This window comes from Triturus cristatus, chromosome 7 (genome assembly GCF_964204655.1).
Source record: "Triturus cristatus chromosome 7, aTriCri1.1, whole genome shotgun sequence".
NCBI lineage: Eukaryota > Metazoa > Chordata > Amphibia > Caudata > Salamandridae > Triturus > Triturus cristatus.
Window position 1 is genome coordinate 3,669,106 of NC_140590.1, and position 21,314 is coordinate 3,690,419.

At 52.1% G+C, this 21,314-nt stretch overlaps 1 protein-coding gene across 1 annotated transcript in view; it reads left to right on the forward strand.

Annotated features, from left to right (window-relative positions):
- The window catches only part of LOC146808666 (anionic trypsin-2-like), a 70,821-nt gene extending 51,078 nt beyond the window's left edge, over nt 1-19,743 (forward strand). The window contains exon 5 of the mRNA XM_085615461.1: nt 19,261-19,743. Coding sequence (XP_085471587.1) covers nt 19,261-19,410 — 150 coding nt within the window. The 3' untranslated portion in view covers nt 19,411-19,743. The remainder of the gene's footprint in view (nt 1-19,260) is intronic.
- Nucleotides 19,744-21,314: the final 1,571 nt, after the last annotated feature.

A 21,314-nucleotide genomic window follows, 5' to 3' on the forward strand; every position in this document is an offset into this window, starting at 1 on the left:
GTGTTTTCAGACTGCACACGCTCTCCGTGGGGTCCCTAACTACTCACCTTGGGTGATTTCTTGGGGACCCAGCGATTCTACGTCCTTTTGACCTTGTCTTGATCCAAGTCGTGGTTCCTATACCACTTTCATAGTATATGTTTTGGTGTCCCCCTGGGGCCACTGTGTAGTTTGTGCAATTTACTGTGTTTCTTTGCTAAAGTAATGTGTGCATTGTGTTTACCTCCATGTTGGAGATATTGGAACATACTAGAGAGTATTATATAATAAATACATATTTTTATAAATACTTGGTGTGGTTCTTTTCACTTTATCTATATTCTAACATTGCAATCTGGTGAAACAAGCTGCTTTACACACCTTCTGGACTAAACCTGAAGGCTTCTCTCCACAGCTCAATCAATCAATCAATCATGGCATTTGTAAAGCGCACTACATACCCGCGAGGGTCTCAAGGCGCTAGCGGGGGGAAGCTGCTACTCTTCCAAGAGCCAGGTCTTGAGAAGTCTTCTGAAGGTCAGAAGGTCTTCGGTCTGCCGTAGGCGGATGGGGAGGGTGTTCCATGTCTTGGCGGCGAGGTGGGAGAATGACCTGCCGCCGCCTGTCACTCTTCGGATGCTGGGGACGGTGGCGAGGGCGCGGTCTGCGGAGCGGAGCTGGCGGGTGGGGGTGTAGAGACTGGGTCGGCTGTTGAGGTACGTTGGTCCGGTGTTGTGGAGTGCCTTGTGTGCGTGGGTGAGGAGTTTGAAGGTGATCCTCTTGTTAACAGGGAGCCAGTGAAGGTCTCTCAGGTGGGGTGTGATGTGGCTGTGGCGAGGGATGTCGAGGATCAGGCGTGCGGAGGCGTGCAGAGGCGTTCTGGATGCGTTGAAGCCGTTTCTGGAGTTTGGCCGGGGCTCCTGCGTAGAGTGCGTTTCTGTGAGAAGTTGGCCTAATATATGCTGTCCACTAGTTATAGTGGGCACCTTGTATCAGTCCAAACAATCCCTTATGGTGATAGGTTAAAGACAACCTTTATTGAAAGCTATCCTAGTGGTAGCTATGGAGAGCACCCTTCAGGCTAAGTCTTGAAGGAATGTAAAGCAGCTTGTTTTACCAGTCTATAATCTCTTGAATGATCAAATGAAAGGACAACCACATCAGGTATATATTTAAAATATATGTATTTGAGATTAAACACACCCCTCTAGTCTCTTTATGAGGCTGGAGTTCAAAATACTTAAGTTACAAGTCAGTATTCAACAGTAAAAGAACAAATACACGTTTGGGCCCTATGGGCGTACCAAGCCGTATACCAATAAAGTGGTATAAGAACCATGACTGAACTAGACACAAGGCCTAGAGCCTGTAGAAGTGCTTGGACCACAAGGAACCACCCAAGGTAGTGACACAGGGGACCCACGGGGGACGCGTGCAGTGTGAGAACACAGCCGCAAATCGCCATTAACTTCTATGGGGCAAGTCACGGTTGGAAATTAAGAGTTTAAGGACACTTAGAGGATGACTACGAGCGAACCCTTTTGGAGTTTGAGGTGTCTAGGGCCAACACCCACGGGAGCACTGGAGTACTCGAGTTTTCTCACCCAGGGAAGCCGGGTGCATAGGTGTCAAATGGTGTCGGGTCGCGTCACTGGTTTCAATGGAAGCTGCTCAGGAAGTGCTGCTGCCGTAAAGAGGAGAAGTGTCCGGAGAGATCCAAGCCCGGATCTAGGATGGAAGGAACCTGAAAGCAGAGGGGACAGAGTCTGGGTCACTTACCAGTGACCAGGGGCACGATGGACCAATGCCCACAGATGTCGGGTGCTTCAGGTGAGCTGATGGGTGCCTTGTCTCTTCAGCCACGAGGTCCAGGAGGTGTCGACTGCGACCAGGAGCTGGATTTGAGCTGTCCCACGAAGTCTGTCGAGTGCTGCGGTGTCGGCGACCAGATTGGACCCAACAAGCCTTGGCTACGGCAAGTCACGTGGAAATAGAAAAAGGACGTCGGTGCAGATCAGCAAGGTCTGGGGGACTCACCCAGCCAGGGTAAGTCGGGGCTCATCTGGAGCAACCAGGAAAGCACAATCAGAAGAGAAGTTGACTTCGTGGGGACCTACTAGCCAACGGGCTAGCGATCGTGAAGGAGCCTCGAGCGGTCGCACTTGAAACTGGCCCACGGGTCACTCGTGGAGTGGAGGCCAGAGATCTTCGGTGCAGGAGGTGCTCAAGGCTGGGGCTATAGTCCAAAGCACAACTTCGAGGAAGACCAGGAAGATGATGGATCAGCAAAGATCACGGTGTCCAGGGGTCACGGTTCAACATCACCCACGATAGCCACGGGCCTCAGCTTTGCTGTGGACTCAGGGTAGCCTCGGGAAGTCTGGAAATGGGAGCTTCAGAATTGCAGACAGGTCAGTTGCTTCTTTGGTGCCTGCCAAGCAGGGAAGTCACTCCTTGACCCCAAGGGAGATTTCTTCTGTCTTCTAGTCGTGATAGAAAGTCGAAGGTCCAGGATATATGTTGCAGAGGTTCGTCCAGGGTAATCTAAAGTCCTAGCGACGGGTTCCTATACTTATACTAAGTTTAGGGGATGGACTAACTCTATGGCCCCACCTAGGGGTGGGCCTGGGGTGGGGGTGGTTTCACCCCTTCCCCTTTGTCCAGTTTCGCGCCAGAGCAGGGGCTGAGTGCCCCTGCAACCGGTTTGAACTGGGCTTTGCACAGGGACACCTTGTGTGCCCCAGGCAGTGTCTCAAAAGCATTCTGTGAATGCACCCACCCTGCCCCAATACACATCTGCCTGTCTGGGGGGGTGGTTACACCTCCCTGTGACAGGAAACCTATTGTCCAGGCCTCTCCTGCCGGAGATTCGGTCAGCAGGAGGAGGTCAGACCCGTGTCTGTGGCAGTGGCATCCATTTTGTGATGCCAGGGCTTTGAAGGGATTTAACCGGGTTAAGCCAGTGTGAACATGTCTCTCCCTCTAGAAGGGTGGAATGCTACCCCCGCCGCCAGAACTGGCGGGGGGTAGTATTCCAAAGCGTTTGACACCAAACACGATATGTTTTGATGCAGCCATTTCAAAGTTAGCATTTACCGCGAGGTTATAATGCACTTAAGAATATATGGTATGGCTGTATCACAGAACAGGCATAAGGAAGGATTTCCGAATGCTGCAGAGGGGCTCAGCTCATGCTTGGGCACCCTCTCATATAAAACCAAGCACTCTGCCTTCAGGATTGTCAAGGCCTGCCATAGGAGTGGCTTATAGGTTTAAATGTGTCTGTATAAGGTAGTGATATAGGTAGCCTATACCACAGTAAGGGGTGCAAGCACACCCTTACCCAGGTTGCAGTAGCAGACCTGTGGTGTCATTTTGGAGTGCTTCCCAGGGGTGGTATAATACATGCTTCAGCCCCTGATAGGCCTCTGAGGTACCTATGCCCTAGGTACATAGTATACCATATACTAGGGGCTCATAAGGCACTCCAGAATCCAATTAGGAATGTACGTAATGTACATGAAAACCATTTTAGAGAGGAAGCAGCTAGGCTGGGGTCCTGGTTAGCAGGGCCACAGCCAGACTAAGGTCGAAAAACAGTGAAACACCAGCAAAAAGGGGGGGGGGGTACCCATGTGAAGCAGATCCTACTCTCCTACAGTTTCCGTAGTCCAGTCTACTGCTGACGAGGGCCTGGGTGACAGTCCTTCTTGTTTCTGTGGGGATCCACTTGAAGATCCTGCGGAGCATGCGAAGGGTGTTGAAGCAGGAGGAGGAGACGGTGTTGACCTGCTTCGTCATGGAGAGGGTAGAGTCGAGGATGACCCCTAGGTTGGGTGCGTGGGCGGTGGGTGTTGGGGGTGTTCCTAGTGCAGTCGGCCACCAGGAGTCGTCCCAGGCCGTGGGGGTGGATTTGAGGATGAGGACCTCCATCTTGTCCGAGTTCAGCTTCAGTCGGCTGTTCCTCATCCAGTCGGCAACGGCCTTCATTCCTTCGTGGAGGTTGGTTTGGCGGTGTGGGGGTCCTTGGTGAGGGAGAGGATCAGCTGGGTGTCGTCAATGTAGGAGATGATGGTGAGGTCGTGCCGTTTTGCGATGTGGGCGAGCGGTGCCATGTAGACGTTGAACAACGTTGGGCTGAGGGATGAGCCTTGGGGTACGCTGCAGATGATCTCGGAGGCGGACACTCTGTGTTCTTCCGGAGAGGAGGGAGGAGGTCAAGTCCAGGGCCTTCTCTTGGATTCTGGCGTCGTAGAGGCATGTTCGTAGTGTGCGGTGGCAGACCGTGTCGAAGGCGGCTGACAGGTTAAGGAGGATGAGGGCCGCGGTTTCTCCATTGTCTAGCAGGGTCCTGATATCATCGGTGGCGGCGATGCTGGCAGTTTCGGTGCTGTGGTTGCTGCGGAACCCGGACTGGGACAGGTCCAGGATGCTGTTCTCCTCGAGGAAGCTGGTCAGTTGTTTATTGACGGCCTTTTCGATGATTTTCACTGGGAAAGGAGCAGGGAGATGGGTCGGAAGTTCTTGAGGTCCTTGGGGTTCGCCTTGGGTTTCTTGAGCAAGGCGTTGATCTCTGCGTGCTTCCAGCTACTCTCCGGGAAGGTAGCTGTCTCGAAGGAGATGTTGATGGTTTTCCGGAGATGGGGTGCTATGGTGCTGCTGGCTTTGTTGAAGATGCGGTGTGGGCAGGGGTCTTTCGGGGATCCGGAGTGGACGGTGTTCATGATCTTGATGGTGTTGTCGTCGTTGATGTTGGTCCAGACGATCAGGCGGTTGGTGCGGGTGGTGGTCGTGGGAGCGGGGGTCTAAGTGGTTGCCGGGGTGGTGACGGCGTTGAAGCTGTTGTGGATGTCTGCGATCTTGCCATGGAAGAAGGTGGCCAGCGAGTCGCACAGGTCTTGTGAAGGAGGGATGTCGTTGGTGTTGGAGCTGGGGTTGGAGAGTTCCTTCACAATGTTGAAGAGCTCTTTGCTGTTGTGTGCGTTGTTGTCTAGGCGGTCTTTGAAGGAGGTCCTTTTGGCGGATCTGATGAGGTGGTGGTGCGTTTTTGTGGGCTGTGTAGCTTTCCAGTGTTCGTTCAAGGAGCCAGTTTTTTTTTAGTTTTTGGCAGGTTCGCTTGGAGGCCTGGAGGTCTTTGGTGAACCAGCTGGCTCTCTTGCTAGTGTGGGTGTTGGAGGGCTTCTTGAGCGGGGCGAGGGTGTTGGTGCAGTCGTTGATCCACTGTTTGAGGTTGCGAGCGGCGGTGTCGGAGTCGGTTGGATCTGCGGGTGGGCTCCGGGGGAGGGTGGTGGAAAGCTGGTCTTCGGTGACTTTGCTCCTGCAGCGGGGCGGCATCTGTTGGGTGCGGTGGTGCGTGGTGCGTTTCCGGAAGGTGAAGTGGATGCAGCGGTGATCGGTCCAGTGGAGCTCCGTGGTGTGGTTGAAGGAGACATGGGAGCTTGCGGACAAGATGGGGTCAAGCGTGTGGCAGGCAGAGTGGGTGGGTGTAGCGATGAGTTGTTTGAGTCCGAGGTTGGCGAGGTTGTCGATCAGGGTGGAGGAGTTGGTGTGTTGTTGTTCTCGAGGTGGAAGTTCAGGTCCCCGAGGAGGATGTAGTCCATGGAGGCGAGGGCGTGTGTGCTGACGAGGTCGGTGATGGAGTCGCTGAACTGTGCTCGTGGTCCAGGGGGTCTGTAGATGAGGGTTTCTCTGAGGGTGGTGTTGGGATTCGTGTGGATCTGGAAGTGGAAGGTGTTTGGCAGTGCTGAGGGTGTCGTCGGTGTTAGTTGAGACTTTGAGAGTGTTCCTGTGGACGATGGCGATTCCTCCTCCTACTTCATTGGTGCGGTCCCTGCGGGTGATCTTATAGCCTTCCGGGATGGCTATGGCGATTTCGGTTGCCGAGGAGGGGTTCAGCCAGGTCTCCATCAGGAAGGCGACGTCTGGGGTGTTGGAGTCCAGTAGGTCCCAGAGTTCCACGGCGTGTTTGCGTGTGGAGCGGGTGTTGAGAAGGATGCATCTGAGGTGGTTGGGTTCTTTGGTAGGTGGGTTGGCGGGCTGGATGCTAGTGAAGCTGCAGTTCTGGCAGGAGAAGTGTCCTTGGGTGCGCTTCGGGCGGCCAGGTAGCAGGTGCGTGATCGTCTGGCGTTGAGTGCGTGGAGGGTGCTGGAGTCGTAGCAGAGATGGGCGTCGTGGCATTCGTGGGGGCCAGGCATCCTGGCGCTGGGTGCAGTCCAGGCGCAAACGGGCACAGACGGGCTTACCTTTGGCGCGACCGCCATATATGGGGAGGTGGGAGGGAGGAGCAGCTGGGAGGCGGGAGGCGGGAGGTAGGGGCAGCGAATGGGCAGTCAGGGGGGCGGGGCCGTAGGGGACGCAGCGGCGGTAACGGGAGCGGTGAACGGCACGGAAGGTAAGGGCATAGAATCACCGGGGCACAGAAGGAAAACCGGGCACAGATCACGGGAGTCACAGAAGGAAAAACGGGCACAGATCACGGGGGCAGAGAAGGAAAAAATAGGCACAGATCACGGGGGTCACAGAGTACAAAACGGGCACAGATCACGGGGGCACAGAAGGAAAACCAGGCACAGATCACGGGGGTCACAGAAGAAAAAACAGGCACAGATCACTCGGGCACAGAAGGAAAACCGGGCACAGATCACGGGGGTCACAGAAGGAAAAACGAGCACAGATCACGGGGCACAGAAGGAAAACCGGGCACAGATCACGGGGGCACAGAAAGAAGAACGGGCACAGATCACGGGGGTCACAGAAGGGAAAATGGGCACAGATCACGGGGGTACAGAAGGAAAACCGGGCACAGATCACGGGGGTCACAGAAGGAAAAAACGGGCACAGAATCATGGGGGGCACAGAAGGAAAAACAGGCACTGAATCACGGGGGGCACAGAAGGAAATACGGGCACAGAATCACGGGGGTAACAATGGGACCATAAGAAGGGTACAGGAGAAAATACAGGCACAGGTGGAAGGCAGACAACAGCAGTCACAGACAGCAAAAGAGAAAACGATACGAGCAGCACAATGAACAGTAGAACAGACCTAAGGCCACCACTGGCCACCAGGGATGAGGCGCAGGTGGTAGCCTGCGGGTGGAGGTGGGCCTCAACTTTCCTCAGCAGCGGCAGCTGGGGCAGAGACAGGACGCACAGGCGGTGCTGTGCGGAGGGGGAGCAACCTACCTAACAAGGTCAAGGGTCGCTCCCTTGCTCCCAGCTACAACTTAGAGAGCTTTCTAAGGTTGTCTAAGACCACTAAAATCACCATAAGGTTTGTCTGGACTAGTGCAAGGTGCCCACTTACATAAGTGGACATCATATATCAGGCCAGCTTCTCACACTCTCTCCTCAGGCTGTGCTCCTGACTCCCTCCAAATTGGGCAAGCCATCCTGTTCCCAAGAAACCAAGAATGAACCCCAATGGCTTTAACAACCTTAGGCCCATCACAAACCTTCCCTTCCTAGCCAAAACGCTGGAGAAATAAGTCCTTCAACTAAACCGCCACATTGAGGAAATCAACCTCCGCTACTCTTTCCAATCGGGATTCAGGAAAGGCCGTAGCACGGACACCACTCTGCTCAATATTTCGGACGACATCACAGAAGCCTGGACAAAGGCGATGCCGGTCGCCTAAGACTACTTGACTTATCTGCGGCTTTCGATACAGTAGATCCCCAGCTCGCTCTGCACTTTCAGATATCGCATCAGTGTCAATGGCACGGGCATGAAATGGTTTACGTCCTATCCGCAACATCGCCATCAGAAAATAAAAATCCACAGCTGTCTCTCTAACTCAACTCCTGCGACGCCAGACCGCAGCCCAAGGCTCTGTCTTCTCCCAGCCCTATTTCATCTCTTCATGGAACCCCTCACCGCCATTTTGAACCAAGCAGGGGTCAAATACCTCCTATATCCTGATGACTTACAACTCTACTGCAAAATCAAATCACCTGGTGACCCTGACAACTGAACAACAAACTTATTAATACACAATCTTGGCTCCAACCCAGCCATCTTAAACTGAAGTCTAAAATGACAGAACTACTTCTCTTCTCCATCAAAACTAATAATTTGCCTATCCTAGAATGGATCAAGAATCTGGACTCTCTTAATGGGGTCCTATGTCTCTCTAACTCCGTCACGTCCCTGTGCATCACCCTTGACAAGAACATGTCCATGGTTGAGACCATCAACAACTCTGCCAAAGGAGCGCTCTTCACGCTCAGGCCCCTCAAGACAGTAAAGCTCTTCATCCCCCCGATGATTACGACGGCGGCAGTGCAATCACTTGTCATCTCAAAACCTGGCAATTGTAATTCTCTCCTTAATATAACCCCTGAATGTCACCTAGAACCCATTGAAGCTGCTCTTAACGCAGCTGGCAGACTCCTCACTGGTACCCAAAAATGTGATCACATCTCTTCTGCCCTCATTAGTTTTAAATGTCTTCCCATCAAAGGCAGATTGCATTTTCAACACAGCCAGCACCACCCACAAAGGGCCTCTTAGAAAAAACCAACACTTAGAATCCAGAATCCCAAGCACGGGAAGAGCCCGCGCTCTGAGAAGCTCCAACACCCTTCTTCTCCCCCCTACAAACTTCAAGAAGAGATGATCTCAATCTCGCTCCTTCTCAGATAATACTCCAAAGATCTGGAACGCACTACCTAAAGATCTCTGCTGTAACCTGCTCCTTCCCCTCATTCAAACGTGAACTCAAATCTCTACCCCTCATTGGCACACACACTGTTCTTCGTTCCCCTCATTGATTAACGCCTTCTAGACGGTCACATTACCTGTTCAATGGCTTCAGAGTGACTCGCTCATTCGCCTTTTAGTCGCTGAGGCCTTTCTCCTCCGTGTACCCTCTGTCGTGACCCTATAACCATTGAGTGCTGTACTGTCTTGTGACTTTTACATTGATAATTGCTTTTGTACTTCTTATAAATTTATTTATGTATTTGTATAACTTATAAAGCACTCTGATACCCTCGGGTCTAGCAACCGCCATATAAAACTCAAATAAATAACAAAATAAAACATTAGGGGGAGTTAGAGTCCCGTCTGTGACAGCGTCGGGGGGTACAGACAACGGTGAGAGTTAGAGTCGTGTCTGTGACACAGCCAGGAGGTATAGACAAGGGGGGGATTTAGAGTCCAGCCTGTGACGGGGAGGGGGGTCTAGACAAAAGAGAGATGTAGAGTCCAGCCTGACGGTGTCGGAGGGATATACAACAGGGCAAGTTAGAATCCAATCTGTGACTGAGTCGGTGGTGGGTTCTGACTGGACCTTCACTCACTGTCTGTGGAGGTATGGGGGTTTAGTTTAATTTAAGCTGAAAATGTCCAGTCGTCAGGAAGGTAAGCAACCATTGGTAGTTTGGTTTCACACTGATGCCTGTGTGAAGTTTGGTACCACGGAGACAGATTCAATGTTTTCTTGCACATAAAACAAGAACCACATGACCCAGTGCAAGCTTCCCGTACACAAACAGAACAGTAAAGTAAAGAGATCATCAGAACAAGCTTCTCTCGCACACAGAACAGGCACTTCACTGGAAGCAGTAGGGCAAGCTTCTGTCAGAGAACAGGTACAGCGCTGGTAGCAGCAGTGCAAGCTTCTCTCACACACACAAAAGAGGCAAAGCGCTGGGAGCTGAAGTGCAAGCTTCTGTCAGACCCAGAACAGGTACAAAGTACTGAGCAGCATTGCAAGCTTCTGTCAGATACAGCACATGTACATTACTGGCAGCAGCAGTGCAAGGATTTGTCACATCCAGAACAGGTACAGTGCAGGGGGCATCAGTGGAAGCTTCAGTCAGATCTAGAACAAATACAGTGTGGGAATCAGCACTGCAAGCTTCTATCAGACCCAGAACATGCAAAGCGCTGGGAGCTGAAGTGCAAGCTTCTCTCAGACCCAAAGCACGTACAGCACTGGGAGCAGCAATGCAAGCTTCTGTCAGTACAGAGTAGCTACTACTCTGGGTCCAGCAGGGCAAGGTTCTGTCACATCCAGAACAGGTACAGTGCTGGGAGCAACAGTGGAAGCTTCTTTCAGATCTAGAAAAAGGTACTGCTCTGGCAGCAGCAGTGCACGCTTCTGTAACCACCAGAATAGGTACAGGGAGTAGCAGTGTAATCTTCTATAACACCCAGAACAGGTACAGTGCTGGGAGCAGCAGTGCAAGCTTCTTCTAGACCCAGAACAGGTACAGCGCTGGGAGCAGCAGTGCAAGCTTCTTCTAGAACTTGAACAGGTAAAGCGCTGGGAGCAGCAGTGCAAGCTTCTTCAAGACCCAGAACAGGTACAGCGCTGGGAGTAGCAGTGTAATCTTCTATAACACCCAGAACAGGTACAGCGCTGGGAGCAGCAGTGCAAGCTTCTTCAAGACTCAGAACAGGTACAGTGCTGGGAACAGCAGTGCAAGCTTCTGTGACACCCAGAATAGGTACAGCGCTAGGAGCATCAGTGCAAGATTCTTTCAGACACAGAACAGGGTCAGGTCTGAAAGCAGCAGAGCAAACTTCTAGCAGACCCAGAAATCATACAACGTTGGGAGTACCAGAGCAGGCTTCTGTCTGACCCAGAAATCATACAGTGCTGGGAGCAGCAGGGCAAGCTTCTGTCACACCTAGAACGGATACAGCGCTGGGAGCTGCAGTGCAAGCTTCTGTCAGACCCAGAACAGTTACAGCGCTGGGAGAAGCAGCGCAAGCTACTGTCATACCCAGAACAGGTACAGCACTGAGAGCAGCAATGCAAGCTTCTGTGACACCCGGAATAGGTACAGGGTGTAGCAGCGCAATCTTCTATGACACCCAGAACAGGTACAGCGCTAGGAGCAGCAGTGCAAGCTTCTTCAAGACCCAGAACAGGTACAGCGCTGGGAGTAGCAGTGCAAGCTTCTTCAAGACCCAGAGCAGGTACAGCGCTGGGAGTAGCAGTGTAATCTTCTATAACACCCAGAACAGGTACAGCGCTGGGAGCAGCAGTGCAAGCTTCTTCAAGACCCAGAACAGGTACAGTGCTGGGAACAGCAGTGCAAGCTTCTGTGACACCCAGAATAGGTACAGCGCTAGGAGCATCAGTGCAAGATTCTTTCAGACACAGAACAGGGTCAGGTCTGGAAGCAGCAGAGCAAACTTCTAGCAGACCCAGAAAAAATACAACATTGGGAGTACCAGAGCAGGCTTCTGACCGACCCAGAAATCATACAGTGCTGGGAGCAGCAGGGCAAGCTTCTGTCACACCTAGAACAGATACAACGCTGGGAGCTGCAGTGCAAGCTTCTGTCAGACCCAGAACAGTTACAGCGCTGGGAGAAGCAGCGCAAGCTTCTGTCATACCCAGAACAGGTACAGCGCTGAGAGCAGCAATGCAAGCTTCTGTGACACCCAGAATAGGTACAGGGTGTAGCAGTGCAATCTTCTATGACACCCAGAACAGGTACAGCGCTAGGAGCAGCAGTGCAAGCTTCTTCAAGACCCAGAACAGACACAGTACTGGGAGCAGCAGTGCAAGCTTCAGTTACAGAACAGGTGCCACGCTGGGAGCAGCAGTGCAAGCTTCTGTTACAGAACAGGTGCAGCGCTGGGAGCAGCAGTGCAAGCTTCTGTTACAGAACAGGTGCAGCGCTGGGAGCAGCAGTGCAAGCTTCTGTTGCAGAACAGGTACAGCGCTGGGAGCAGCAGTGCAAGCTTCTTCTAGACCCAGAACAGGCACAGCGCTGGGAGAAGCAGTGCAAGCTTCTTCTAGACCCAGAACAGGTACAGCGCTGGCAGCAGCCGTGCAAGCTTCTTCAAGACCCAGAACAGGTACAGCGCTGGGAGTAGCAGTGCAAGCTTCTTCAAGACCCAGAACAGGTACAGTGCTGGGAGCAGCAGTGCAAGCTTCTGTGACACCCAGAATAGGTACAGCGCTGGGAGCATCAGTGCAAGATTCTTTCAGACACCGAACAGGGTCAGGTCTGGAAGCAGCAGAGCAAACTTCTAGCAGACCCAGAAATCATACAATGTTGGGAGTACCAGAGCAGGCTTCTGTCCGACCCAGAAATCATACAGTGCTGGGAGCAGCAGGGCAAGCTTCTGTCACACCTAGAACAGATACAACGCTGGGAGCTGCAATGCAAGCTTCTGTGACACCCAGAATAGGTACAGGGTGTAGCAGTGCAATCTTCTATGTCACCCAGAACAGGTACAGCGCTAGGAGCAGCAGTGCAAGCTTCTTCAAGACCCAGAACAGACACAGTACTGGGAGCAGCAGTGCAAGCTTCAGTTACAGAACAGGTGTTGCGCTGGGAGCAGCAGTGCAAGCTTCTGTTACAGAACAGGTGCAGCGCTGGGAGCAGCAGTGCAAGCTTCTGTTACAGAACAGGTGCAGCGCTGGGAGCAGCAGTGCAAGCTTCTGTTACAGAACAGGTACAGCGCTGGGAGCAGCAGTGCAAGCTTCTTCTAGACCCAGAACAGGCACAGCGCTGGGAGCAGCAGTGCAAGCTTCTTCTAGACCCAGAACAGGCACAGTGCTGGGAGAAGCAGTGCAAGCTTCTTCTAGACCCAGAACAGGTACAGCGCTGGCAGCAGCAGTGCAAGCTTCTTCAAGACCCAGAACAGGTACAGCGCTGGGAGTAGCAGTGTAATCTTCTATAACACCCAGAACAGGTACAGCGCTGGGAGCAGCAGTGCAAGCTTCTTCAAGACCCAGAACAGGTACAGTGCTGGGAGCAGCAGTGCAGGCTTCTGTGACACCCAGAATAGGTACAGTGCTGGGAGCATCAGTGCAAGATTCTTTCAGACACAGAACAGGGTCAGGTCTGGAAGCAGCAGAGCAAACTTCTAGCAGACCCAGAAAACATACAACGTTGGGAGCACCAGAGCAGGCTTCTGTCAGACCCAGAAATCATACAATGTTGGGAGCACCAGAGCAGGCTTCTGTCAGACTCAGAAATCATACAGTGCTGGGAGCAGCAGGGCAAGCTTCTGTGACACCCGGAATAGGTACAGGGTGTAGCAGCGCAATCTTCTATGACACCCAGAACAGGTACAGCGCTAGGAGCAGCAGTGCAAGTTTCTTCAAGACCCAGAACAGGTACAGCGCTGGGAGTAGCAGTGCAAGCTTCTTCAAGACCCAGAACAGGTACAGCGCTGGGAGTAGCAGTGTAATCTTCTATAACACCCAGAACAGGTACAGCGCTGGGAGCAGCAGTGCAAGCTTCTTCAAGACCCAGAACAGGTACAGTGCTGGGAACAGCAGTGCAAGCTTCTGTGACACCCAGAATAGGTACAGCGCTAGGAGCATCAGTGCAAGATTCTTTCAGACACAGAACATGTACAGGTCTGGAAGCAGCAGAGCAAACTTCTAGCAGACCCAGAAATTATACAATGTTGGGAGCACCAGAGCAGGCTTCTGTCAGACCCAGAAATCATACAGTGCTGGGAGCAGCAGGGCAAGCTTCTGTCACACCTAGAACGGATACAGCGCTGGGAGCTGCAGTGCAAGCTTCTGTCAGACCCAGAACAGTTACAGCGCTGGGAGAAGCAGCGCAAGCTACTGTCATACCCAGAACAGGTACAGCGCTGAGAGCAGCAATGCAAGCTTCTGTGACACCCGGAATAGGTACAGGGTGTAGCAGCGCAATCTTCTATGACATCCAGAACAGGTACAGCGCTAGGAGCAGCAGTGCAAGCTTCTTCAAGACCCAGAACAGGTACAGCGCTGGGAGTAGCAGTGCAAGCTTCTTCAAGACCCAGAACAGGTACAGCGCTGGGAGTAGCAGTGTAATCTTCTATAACACCCAGAACAGGTACAGTGCTGGGAACAGCAGTGCAAGCTTCTGTGACACCCAGAATAGGTACAGCGCTGGGAGCAGCAGTGCAAGCTTCTTCAAGACCCAGAACAGGTAAAGTGCTGGGAACAGCAGTGCAAGCTTCTGTGACACCCAGAATAGGTACAGCGCTAGGAGCATCAGTGCAAGATTCTTTCAGACACAGAACAGGGTCAGGTCTGGAAGCAGCAGAGCAAACTTCTAGCAGACCCAGAAAACATACAACGTTGGGAGTACCAGAGCAGGCTTCTGACCGACCCAGAAATCATACAGTGCTGGGAGCAGCAGGGCAAGCTTCTGTCACACCTAGAACAGATACAACGCTGGGAGCTGCAGTGCAAGCTTCTGTCAGACCCAGAACAGTTACAGCGCTGAGAGAAGCAGCGCAAGCTTCTGTCATACCCAGAACAGGTACAGCGCTGAGAGCAGCAATGCAAGCTTCTGTGACACCCGGAATAGGTACAGGGTGTAGCAGTGCAATCTTCTATGACACCCAGAACAGGTACAGCGCTAGGAGCAGCAGTGCAAGATTCTTCAAGACCCAGAACAGACACAGTACTGGGAGCAGCAGTGCAAGCTTCTGTTACAGAACAGGTGCAGCGCTGGGAGCAGCAGTGCAAGCTTCTGTTACAGAACAGGTACAGCGCTGGGAGCAGCAGTGCAAGCTTCTTCTAGACCCAAAACAGGTACAGCGCTGGCAGCAGCCGTGCAAGCTTCTTCAAGACCCAGAACAGGTACAGTGCTGGGAGTAGCAGTGTAATCTTCTTTAACACCCAAAACAGGTACAGCGCTGGGAGCAGCAGTGCAAGCTTCTTCAAGACCCAGAACAGGTACAGTGCTGGGAACAGCAGTGCAAGCTTCTGTGACACCCAGAATAGGTACAGCGCTAGGAGCATCAGTGCAAGATTCTTTCAGACACAGAACAGGGTCAGGTCTGGAAGCAGCAGAGCAAACTTCTAGCAGACCCAGAAATCATACAACGTTGGGAGTACCAGAGCAGGCTTCTGTCCGACCCAGAAATCATACAGTGCTGGGAGCAGCAGGGCAAGCTTCTGTCACACCTAGAACAGATACAACGCTGTGAGCTGCAATGCAAGCTTCTGTGACACCCAGAATAGGTACAGGGTGTAGCAGTGCAATCTTCTATGTCACCCAGAACAGGTACAGCACTAGGAGCAGCAGTGCAAGCTTCTTCAAGACCCAGAACAGACACAGTACTGGGAGCAGCAGTGCAAGCTTCAGTTACAGAACAGGTGTCGCGCTGGGAGCAGCAGTGAAAGCTTCTGTTACAGAACAGGTGCAGCGCTGGGAGCAGCATTGCAAGCTTCTGTTACAGAACAGGTGCAGCGCTGGGAGCAGAAGTGCAAGCTTCTGTTACAGAACAGGTACAGCGCTGGGAGCAGCAGTGCAAGCTTCTTCTAGACCCAGAACAGGCACAGCGCTGGGAGAAGCAGTGCAAGCTTCTTCTAGACCCAGAACAGGTACAGCGCTGGCAGCAGCAGTGCAAGCTTCTTCAAGACCCAGAAAAGGTACAGCGCTGGGAGTAGCAGTGTAATCTTCTATAACACCCAGAACAGGTACAGCGCTGGGAGCAGCAGTGCAAGCTTCTTCAAGACCAAGAACAGGTACAGTGCTGGGAGCAGCAGTGCAGGCTTCTGTGACACCCAGAATAGGTACAGCGCTGGGAGCAGCAGTGCAAGCTTCTTCTAGACCTAGAACAGGTACAGCGCTGGGAGCAGCAGTGCAAGCTTCTGTGACACCCAGAATAGGTATCACACATGCAGCAGCAGTGCAAGCTTCTTTCAGACACAGAACAGGGTCAGGTCTGGAAGCAGCAGAGCAAACTTCTAGCAGACCCAGAAATCATACAATGTTGGGAGTACCAGAGCAGGCTTCTGTCAGACCCAGAAATCATACAGTGCTGGGAGCAGCAGGGCAAGCTTCTTTCACACCTAGAACGGATACAGTGCTGGGAGCTGCAGTGCAAGCTTCTGTCAGACCCAGAACAGTTACAGCGCTGGGAGAAGCAGCGCAAGCTACTGTCATACCCAGAACAGGTACAGCGCTGAGAGCAGCAATGCAAGCTTCTGTGACACCCGGAATAGGTACAGGGTGTGGCAGCGCAATCTTCTATGACACCCAGAACAGGTACAGCGCTAGGAGCAGCAGTGCAAGCTTCTTCAAGACCCAGAACAGGTACAGCGCTGGGAGTAGCAGTGTAATCTTCTATGACACCCAGAACAGGTACAGCGCTAGGAGCAGCAGTGCAAGCTTCTTCAAGACCCAGAACAGACACAGTGCTGGGAGCAGCAGTGCAAGCTTCTGTTACAGAACAGGTGCAGCGCTGGGAGCAGCAGTGCAAGCTTCTGTTACAGAGCAGGTGCAGCGCTGGGAGCAGCAGTGCAAGCTTCTGTTACAGAACAGGTGCAGCGCTGGGAGCAGCAGTGTAATCTTCTATAACACCCACAACAGGTACTGCTGGGAGCAGCAGGGCAAGCTTCTGTCACACCTAGAACAGATACAACGCTGGGAGCTGCAGCGCAAGCTTCTGTCAGACCCAGAACAGTTACAGCGCTGGGAGAAGTAGCGCAAGCTTCTGTCATACCCAGAACAGGTAAAGCGCAGAGAGCAGCAATGCAAGCTTCTGTGACACCCAGAATAGGTACAGGGTGTAGCAGTGCAATGTTCTATGACACCCAGAACAGGTACAGCGCTAGGAGCAGCAGTGCAAGCTTCTTCAAGACCCAGAACAGACACATAACTGGGAGCAGCAGTGCAAGCTTCTGTTACAGAACAGGTGCAGTGCTGGGAGCAGCAGTGCAAGCTTCTGTTACAGAACAGTGCAGCGCTGGGAGCAGCAGAGCAAGCTTCTTCTAGACCCAGAACAGGTACAGCGCTGGGAGCAGCAGTGCAAGCTTCTTCTAGACCTAGAACAGGTACAGCGCTGGCAGCAGCAGTGCAAGCTTCTTCAAGACCCAGAACAGGTACAGCCCTGGGAGTAGCAGTGTAATCTTCTATAACACCCAGAATAGGTACAGCGCTGGGAGCATCAGTGCAAGATTCTTTCAGACACAGAACAGGTACAAGTCTGGAAGCAGCAGATCAAACTTCTAGCAGACCCAGAAATCATAAAATGTTGGGAGCACCAGAGCAGGCTTCTGTCAGACCCAGAAATCATACAGTGCTGAGGGCAGCAGGGCAAGCTTCTGTCACACCTAGAACAGATACAGCGCTGGGAGCTGCAGTGCAAGCTTCTGTCAGACCCAGAACAGTTACAGCGCTGGGAGAAGCAGCGCAAGCTTCTGTCATACCCAGAACAGGTACAGCGCTGAGAGCAGCAATGCAAGCTTCTGTGACACCCGGAATAGGTACAGGGTGTAGCAGCGCAATCTTCTATGACACCCAGAACAGGTACAGCGCTAGGAGCAGCAGTGCAAGCTTCTGTCAGACCCAGAACAGTTACAGCACTGGGAGAAGCAGCGCAAGGTTCTGTCATACCCAGAACAGGTACAGCGCTGGGAGCAGCAATGCAAGCTTCTGTGACACCCAGAATAGGTACAGGGTGTAGCAGCGCAATCTTCTATGACACCCAGAACAGGTACAGTGCTAGGAGCAGCAGTGCAAGCTTCTGTTACAGAACAGGTGCAGCACTGGGAGCAGCAGTGCAAGCTTCTGTTACAGAACAGGTGCAGCGCTGGGAGCAGCAGTGCAAGCTTCTGTTACAGAACAGGTGCAGCGCTGGGAGCAGCAGTGCAAGCTTCTGTTACAGAACAGGTGCAGCGCTGGGAGCAGCAGTGCAAGCTTCTGTTACAGAACAGGTGCAGCGCTGGGAGCAGCAGTTCAAGCTTCTGTTACAGAACAGGTGCAGCGCTGGGAGCAGCAGTGCAAGCTTCTGTTACAGAACAGGTGCAGCGCTGGGAGCAGCTGTGCAAGCTTCTGTTACAGAACAGGTGCAGCACTACCAGCAACAGTGCATGCTTTTTTCAGACACAGAACAGGTACAGGTCTGGGAGCGGCAGAGCAAACTTCTGGCACACCCAGAAATCACTCAGTGTTGGGAGCAGCAGAGCAAACCTCTGTCAGACCCAAAAATCACACAGACCTGTCACACCCCGAACAGGTACACCTCGCTGGGAGCAGCACTGTAAGCCTCTGTCACATTCAGAACTGTAGCTATTCTGGGTCTGACAGAAGCATGCACTGCTGCTATCCACCTTACCTGCTCGGGCTGCGAAGGACGCTTACACTGCGGATTCCCATGTGGTTGTTGCTCTAAGTGTGACAGAAGCTTTCAGTGCTGCTGCCCGCAGTGTACCTGTTCTGGGTCTGACAGAAGCTTGCACTACTGCTGCATGTTTGATACATAGTCTGGGTCTGACAGAAGCTTTCACTACTGCTGCATGTCTGATACCTAGTCTGGGTCTTACAGAAGCTTGCACTGCTGCTGCATGTGTGATACCTAGTCTGGGTCTGCCAGAAGCTTTTACTACTGCTGCATGTGTGATACCTAGTCTGGGTCTGACAGAAGCTTTCACTACTGCTGCATGTGTGATACCGAGTCTGGGTCTTACAGAAGCTTGCACTGCTGCTGCATGTGTGATACCTAGTCCGGGTCTGACAGAAGCTTGCACTGCTGCTCCCACCGCTGTACCCTCTCTGGGTCTGGTAATACCTAGTCTGGGTCTTGAAGAAGCTTGCACTGCTGCTGCATCTGTGATACCTAGTCTGGGTCTAACAGAAGCTTTCTCTGCTGCTCCCAGTACTGTACCCTTTTTGGGTCTGGTAATACCTAGTCTGGGTCTTGAAGAAGCTTGCACTGCTGCTGCATCTGTGATTCCTAGTCTGGGTCTAACAGAAGCTTTCTCTGCTGCTCCCAGTACTGTACCCTTTTTGGGTCTGGTGATACCTAGTCTGGGTCTTGAAGAAGCTTGCACTGCTGCTGCATCTGTGATACCTAGTCTGGGTCTAACAGAAGCTTTCTCTGCTGCTCCCAGCACTGTACCCTTTCTGGGTCTGGTGATACCTAGTCTGGGTCTTGAAGAAGCTTGCACTGCTGCTCCCAGCACTGTATGATTTCTGGGTCTGACAGAAGCTTGCACTGCTGCTCCCAACGCTGTACCCGTTCTGGGTCTGGTGATACCTAGTCTGGGTGTTGTTTGATTGGATCCTCCATCACATTTACACTGGAATCCATTTATTCTGGGATAAGTGCACACCAGAGGGAAGGTATCTGCATGCCCTGGGTGGGATATTCTATGAACTGGATAAGAAACAGGAAGGAAGAATAACAGGAGCAGGAGGGCTGTAGATGGAGAGGCTAGGTCAGGCAGAGTCAGGCACTCGAAGTCAACGTACTTGTTATAACTGAGGGTGGTAGGATAAGTGCTGCTGGGGGAATGATGGTCACGGCTTGTTCTGGTGGATGATTTTTCTTTATCTTTCTCTTCTGGTGCAGGGTGACTCTGGAGGGCCACTGGTCTGTGGTGGTGAACTCCATGGCATTGTGTCCTGGGGCTACGGCTGTGCAGAGAGAAACTACCCAGGGGTCTACACCAAGGTCTGCGCCCTGCTGCCCTGGATCCACAGTACTATGGCATCAAATTAAACCCAGAACCATGAGAAGCCGGCGGAATCGAAGACCCCTCCTGTGCCTAACCATGGAATCCAACACCGCTGGAGGCTGGCCAAAGCGAAGACCACTCCTGTGCCAATCCATGAAATTAAAAACCTCTTCAGATTGGCCCAATGGGAGACCACTCCTGTGCCAACCCATGGAATCCAACACCGCTGGAGGCTGGCCAAAGCGAAGACCACTCCTGTGCCAATCCATAGAATCCAACAGCTCTCGAAACCATCCAACAGGACTCTTTTCTGCTAAGAGCACTATTGATGTTGCTACGGAACACCAGCACAATAAACAGTTTTGGTAGCATCAGAACATTTTGTTTCACGATTTTGTTGAGGGAAAAAGTGATGTTGGATATCTGGTGTCATGGTGCTGTCCAGACCTCAGGCTCTGGGCCACAGTCGGGATCCATGGGGGGCATTGGGTTCCTCCCAGGCTCCGCGCCTGTCCAGACCTTCGGCTCTGGTTCACAGTCAGAATCCATGGGGGGCCTTGGGTTCAGTGGCGTAAGGAAACTTGAGGGGGACCCCCTGCAAGTTACATAGAGGGGGCACCCCATGCTCGGGACCCATACAAGCCTGCCGCCCATGCACAGTGCCAGAGGGGGCCACCTGGAGCTCAGGGGAGCCCCGGCACTAAGGGGACTGTGGGGGCTATTGTTACGCCACTTACCCATAGGGGATCTGTATATGATAATCTGATGTGACACACCTCAAATCAACCCAGCATCCCCAGTAGAATGGGCATGTAATAGTAGAAGACACATATTAAAAAAAAGTTCTAAAACAGCAAAAAATTCAAAATCCAGGATGCTTCTTTGAATGCCGAACTATGACAGTACCTACAAGCTTTATCAGAATTTCACAAAAGGGTAAAGTTACTAGTTGATACAGGTCATTGTTTTCAGGGTCAATTGATGTGATAAAAGAAAACGCTCGGAATGGCTTAGGTTGTTAAATCAAACATCAAAGGTGGAAAACTGCATTCCTGTTGACATGGAGTGACCTTAAAAAATGTAGCGAAGGCCGTGAGCCATCTTTCAAGGAGCAGTATGCGATGCCGGCTGTAAGAGCGCGAGAGGACTTAGCCAGGCTCAGGGGCACAGCTATCATTGGTGCAGCCGGGGGGTGAGGGGCCCACTGCACTCTACAATGGCGGCATTTGACTACTCAACCTGTAAGCAGGAGGATGGTTTTCCTTACGTGCATTAGGGCCGTGTGCACCCTCGCTATGCACTGACCACATGTGTGATTTATGCAGCAGCTTGAGTGACATCTCCCGGCAGTTGCTTATCTGTTTTCTTCGTTGAGTCAAGTCTTGGTCATTCACAGACCCCCGACTCGGCAGCTGATGAAGGTCACGTTTCAACAAGACCGTTTAATTACACCTGTTTTTTAAAATGAAAGCAGGACGAATAAATCTGAGGTGTGTAACTATTCTTTTTAAAAGCATTGAATTAGAGATGTGTTTTACAAACAAAAAACATAAAACAACTGGACCTACAGAGGGTGGTTGTTAGCACTTGATCTTCAAATTACCAAAAACCAGCGTCGCCTGTCACGTGGGCTATCTGTCTGCGTAGTTATTTCTAGAAACTGACACAATCCATTCATCAACTCTCAGAGCCTCTTTGATAAGCAACTCACTGTCTTCATCGATTGCAGACGCTGAACAGTTAACGCACACGCAGGAACTCCGAGGAGCCACAGAGTACTGTGCTGAGGCAAAGCTACCAAGGTTTCAGATTGCTATGTGGGACTTTTCAGAATTTCAGCATCATTATCAGTGACTTTTTAACAACAGGAAACTCTAAGAACATCTTAAAGCACCAGAAATGGAAGAGCTTGCCACCAGGATTTTACGTGGGATGAAAAAAGGGGGGG